Below are 641 nucleotides of genomic sequence, written 5' to 3' on the forward strand. Positions count from 1 at the left end.
GGCGCCTGCGATAAGGCCGAGGCTAGCCCGGAGCCGCGCTGTGGTTGCGGCCGCTCTGCCTCGGGGCGTGGGGCTGGCTTCGGAGCCGCTCTCCTGGCCCTCACACCTCGGCCGGGCGCCGAGAAGGGGAGGTCGGGGACGCGGAGACTGCTTCCCGGGGCCGGAGTCGTTTTCTCGATGTAGCGAAACCCCCAAACCATTAATTTTTAAATAAGGCCAGAAAGAGAACTGATAAAAGCGACGCTGCATAGGAATCAGGGTTTTTGTCGCTTTTAACTGGCAGTGAGTTAGGGCGCAATAAAGAAGAAAGCAGGGGTAGCCGCGCAGGCAGTGATGGGGCAGGGGGAAAATACAGCTACGCCTGCACCGTTTACCGCTGGAACGTCCACCCGACGACTTGAACTCCTCATTATGCCCCAGGGAGATGACCCAGGCTCTTTGCTCCCCTGCACCGGTCTGCATTGTTCACTTAGTCTTTCGTCATACAATGGGCCCGCTTAGTATGTGAGTCTCGATTCTATTTATTTTTATAGGTTACCGTTTTAGTAAAATCATAAGGAAGGTCAGAATTACTGGCTTATACATAACTCCAGGATGCTCTGTTCCCTTAAACAGACTGCCCTGTTCTTTCTAGTATAGAC

The 641-nt window shown here is 54.0% G+C and overlaps 1 protein-coding gene across 2 annotated transcripts in view; it reads left to right on the forward strand.

Moving 5' to 3' along the window:
• Positions 1-307: 307 nt before the first annotated feature.
• The window catches only part of ZBTB2 (zinc finger and BTB domain containing 2), a 24,315-nt gene continuing 23,981 nt past the window's right edge, over positions 308-641 (forward strand). For both annotated transcript variants that reach the window (XM_008575119.1, XM_008575120.1), the window contains exon 1: positions 308-504. In XM_008575119.1, coding sequence (XP_008573341.1) covers positions 425-504 — 80 coding nt within the window. In that variant the 5' untranslated portion in view covers positions 308-424. The remainder of the gene's footprint in view (positions 505-641) is intronic.

This window comes from Galeopterus variegatus, unplaced genomic scaffold, assembly GCF_000696425.1.
Source record: "Galeopterus variegatus unplaced genomic scaffold, G_variegatus-3.0.2 Scaffold1140, whole genome shotgun sequence".
Classification (NCBI taxonomy): Eukaryota; Metazoa; Chordata; class Mammalia; order Dermoptera; family Cynocephalidae; genus Galeopterus; species Galeopterus variegatus.